Here is a 4,566-nt window from a genome sequence, read left to right on the forward strand (position 1 = left end):
TCGACTGCGTCGTCTCCGACTTCTTCTTGCCATGGACCTACGACGTCGCCGCCGATAATGGCATACCGAGAATCATTTTTGAAGGTTCCAACTTTTTTGCGGCATGCGCTGTAGATAGCTTAGAGCGGCACAAACCTCTAGAGAGCCTGCCGCCGGAGGAGGAGTCCTTCGTCCTCCCCGGTCTCCCACATCGCATCGAACTCCTGCGGTCACAACTTCAAGACAACACCAAAGTTGTCCCTTTTATGATCCCCGTTATCGAGGTCGTCAAGCATGCAAGAGAAGTCTATTCGAAGAGCTTTGGGACGGTGGTGAACAGTTTCTATGAGCTGGAGCCAGATTACGCCGAGCACTCCAGGAAAGTTTTGGGGAGGAGGGCATGGCATGTAGGTCCCGTCGCGCTCTGCAACCAAGCGGAGGTCGATAAATCAGGCAGGGGAGGAGGAGGAAAAACAGGGGAAGAATGCTTGAGGTGGCTTGATGAAAGATCGCCGGGTTCAGTCTTGTACATGTGTTTTGGAAGTATATGCAACTTCACAGCGACGCAGCTGAAGGAGATGGCTATGGGGCTGGAGGATTCCGGCCATCCATTTGTTTGGGTTATTCGAGACGCAGGGGATGAGTGGATTCCTGAAGGGTATGAAGAGAGGATAGAAGGGAGGGGTATTTTGATCAAAGAATGGGCGCCGCAGCTTCTGATACTAAACCATGAGGCGGTGGGGGGCTTCGTGACGCACTGCGGATGGAACTCAAGCTTAGAAGGGATAGCAGCGGGGTTGCCGATGGGAACATGGCCGCTTTATGCGGAGCAGTTTTTCAATGAGCGGCTTTTGGTGGATGTGCTGGGGATTGGGGTGGAGGTGGGTTCCAACGTGTTTGCGATTCTTCCGGAGGATCGGCCGGTGGTGAAAGCGAGGGACTTGGAAGCGGCGGTGAGGAGGGTGATGGGAGATGGGGAGGAGGCGGAGGAGAGGAGGAGGAGGGCGAGGGAGCTTAAAGAGATGGCGAGGAAGGCGGTGGAGGTGGGAGGATCTTCATATAATGATCTTGGGAAGTTGATAGAGGAATTGAGGGAGAAGAAGGAGCAAATTGTCTAAGGGGTTTATTGTTGTTGTTGTTGCTGTTTTTTGTTTTTATCTATATTGATGGCAGCTAGCAATTTTCCACACTCCAACTCCTTAGAGTTGATAATTGCAAATGAACCTCAATTTTCATGTTATTTAGAAGGAAACTATTTTGGATGAATATTAGCTATAGGATATCACAAATTTCTTCAATTCCTTCTTCTGAGAAAAAAAAAAATTAACAAATTTTAATGGAGGAGTATTTATATGAGAGGTGATTGAGATTGTCATAAATTTATATATGAAAATTAGTATCTTATTTTTTTAAAAAAATAATAAGAACATTTTTGATATGATGTAAATGCATAGGAATGGTGTAATATGTAGGTAAAAGCACAAAAAATTTATAAAATATTATTTTTGTTACTTTCTTTTTTTTATTTTTAAATGGAGTTGTCATTTTATTTATCATCGTATGTTTTTTCTTTTTGAATAAGCATTTATTTCAGATCATGTGAATGATTAAGAGAATAGATGAACTGGAAAAGACGAACATATGACAAAGATGACATACTAGAGAAAGGACGTGAAGAGTCTACATGTATAAACCTCATAAGGATAAGTCAAATATGTCAGCCTAGATAAGATCGGGCGGAAGTGCCATGAACAATTATATGCGAAAGAATACCTACGTAAACTGTCCATAACCTGAGATTCAGGTGTGTTTGTCTGTTCTGGGGTCTAGAGTACTCTCAAAGGGAAGTATCTCACTTGGTTAATTATATCTTGATAGTTGGCCAAGAATGTTGTGTTGTATATGAAATTTATAACGATCGACGACGAAGCGAATAAAATAGCACGAGAAAATTCACACCAAAAGAACACACAGATTTACGTGGTTCGGCAAATTGCCTACATCCACGGAGTTGCAGAGGATTTTACTAATTGAGGAAATTACACTGTAGTCGATAGTCTCGACACTTACAAGAGACAACTTTATCTCTTCCTCTCTTTCTCTCTCTATCGGAGAGTCGCCCAAGAAGAAAAAGAAGAAGAATCAAGGATGTGAAACCTGCAAAGCCTCTTCACCTGTTCTCGTAAACCAGGCAGGAAGAGAAAGCCACTGGAGAGAAAACGTGCGTTCCTCCTTCCCTTCGTTTTTCGTCGCCTGTAGCCTTTGCTTTTCGTAAAACCAAAAATCCCTTTTTTTTGTTTTGCAATAGGAGAGGAAGTCCACGGTTTCATTTTGCTTGCATTTATGGTGGTGGGGCCAACCGCACCAAAAAGGCACGCCTCTTCCTTTGCTCTTCCAAAGGAAGAGTAGGAGGCGGGAACGGTTGGCAGTGAAGAAGAAAGAAAATATTGTTACTTAGCTTTTGCAGGAGTAATTAAAACCGGGCTCCACATACATAACATGCAGCTCTTTCTCATCCTCCGAGGAAGTTGGACTACTCCAAAATTAATAATTATCATGATGAGAATGCTAACTACTGAGCCATTAAAGTAATTTAAGATAATTTAATCAATGATGGAGATTAAATTTTCTTAAAAGTGCTTTAATGACTTAATAGTTGTATAGGCATTCTCATGGTAATAAATATTGATCTTGAAAGTAGTCCAACTTCCTTGCAGAACAATAGAGACCTACCAATTAAGGAAAGTAGTTCTCTTGGATGGTTGAATTTTATCAAAGATCAAGATGGCTTTAATAGAATTCTATCAAACATCATTTGGGGTTAAAAGCCAATTCTAAATAGTTAAATAATATCATATTAACATATATTCAATAATAAAATTATCAAGTTTTACACTGATCAATTATTAAGGATGAGAAGAACTTATAATAAAATATAAAATGAGTTTTATTTTGAATTTTAAATGTTATTTTTTATGATAATAATTAAAATTTATTCATTATCAGTTGAGTATTTATAAAAAAAAAAAAAAAAAATTTGTTCGTTCAACTATTCAAATGATCACGGGCCTTAGAGAACAGGATTTCAACAGTTAATGACAATACCAACCTTAATGGGCTTATTTAGTAAGTGGCATTTATTGTTTGGCCCATTAGGTCCACTGGAACGTTTTTAGAATCAAGATGGCTTTATAAAAATACGCTTTTATCTTCTATTTTTATGTGAAATTGAAATTATTATTTTTATGAGCATTTTGAGAAGAATAATTATTATATTCAATTAAATGATCAAAATATCAAATTATATTATTTTCATAAATATAGCTTTCAACTTTAAATGGTTAAATAAAGCTTTTAAACAATGTTTTCTTGAACCTCAATTGCCACGTATTCAACATTTCAAATCTGAATATTAAATAGTTGTAAATAAACTGAGCTTTTGATAAATTAATCATTTATTGGCTCAACTAAAACTCTCTTTCATGATTATCTTATTAACTAATTAAACAAACAATCATTCCTTAATACTCAATTATTAAATAAACATGCTTTAATAATTTATTTTTCGCTTCATCGTGGTGGCATTTAAAGCTCATGTTTAAATGTTTATTTTTTTGGCTCAGGGCTCAATTAAAACTCTTTAAGCCCAAAATTAACGAACCTTAAATCCAAGTCGTGGTTGAACATAGTCTTAAAACATTGAATCAAAATCAGTAGAGTTCCGACAAACATTTAATAAACGAGTTCAAACTCGGGCAAACATCAGTTCGGTTTGACTCGACTAATTTGCAACCCTAATGATAAACTTGTAGGAGCTTCCTATTAGAATTTATGATGATGATGATGATGATGATGATGATTATTATTATTATTATTATTATTATTATTATTAATTTAAAGGGTTCTCTTAACTAGCATTAAACTTAAAAGCTCCATAGAATTAGAATTCAGTAAGCTAATTTTCTGTATTTTTCCATTTACTCAAAAATCTTATTTTTATTAGCATAAAAATTCTGAAAATAATTCAGTTTAACATAAAAAATAACTTGAACATTAACGTTTAAAAATCAACAAACTATATTACTAATTTACAGTCTTTGATTTAAGATAAGGCAATAATGATATATCTTATTATTTTAATCATTACTGGTCAATTCATAATCAACACAAAATAGTATATTTGTACACTACTAAACATTTAATTATTAGAAAAAAACATAATAATATTATAATTCTTCCGCTAATTAACTTTATGTCATTATCATTAATTATAAATTAAACTTGGCTTTCAATCCAAGTATATGAATGTTAAAATAATTGAATTTGATTTATTGCCGCTTCAATGTAATTATATTAAAACAAAGTAATCTTTAAAAAGGTACCATGCACTCTATATTGTATTAATTAATTGGAATACATACCAATTCCTATGTATTTATAAATCTAACACCTTATATATATATATATATATGAAATAAAATTTGGGTTTTAGATAAGTAATTATATTGGAATTTGGGGGTATGTATGTAAATGCCCTTAATTATTTAACACAAATCTAGCATCTTAAGCCAAAACATTTTAATTTTC

General features: G+C 35.0%; 1 protein-coding gene across 1 annotated transcript; it reads left to right on the plus strand.

Moving 5' to 3' along the window:
- Positions 1-5: 5 nt before the first annotated feature.
- On the plus strand, positions 6-1,252 carry LOC110028408 (scopoletin glucosyltransferase-like; the record flags this gene model as incomplete). The annotated part of the gene is made up of 1 exon (XM_020730241.1): positions 6-1,252. A coding segment is annotated over one exon (1,092 nt), but the record flags the coding sequence as incomplete, so codon positions are not given.
- Positions 1,253-4,566: the final 3,314 nt, after the last annotated feature.

Source organism: Phalaenopsis equestris, unplaced genomic scaffold, assembly GCF_001263595.1.
Source record: "Phalaenopsis equestris unplaced genomic scaffold, ASM126359v1 Scaffold000511, whole genome shotgun sequence".
Classification (NCBI taxonomy): domain Eukaryota; kingdom Viridiplantae; phylum Streptophyta; class Magnoliopsida; order Asparagales; family Orchidaceae; genus Phalaenopsis; species Phalaenopsis equestris.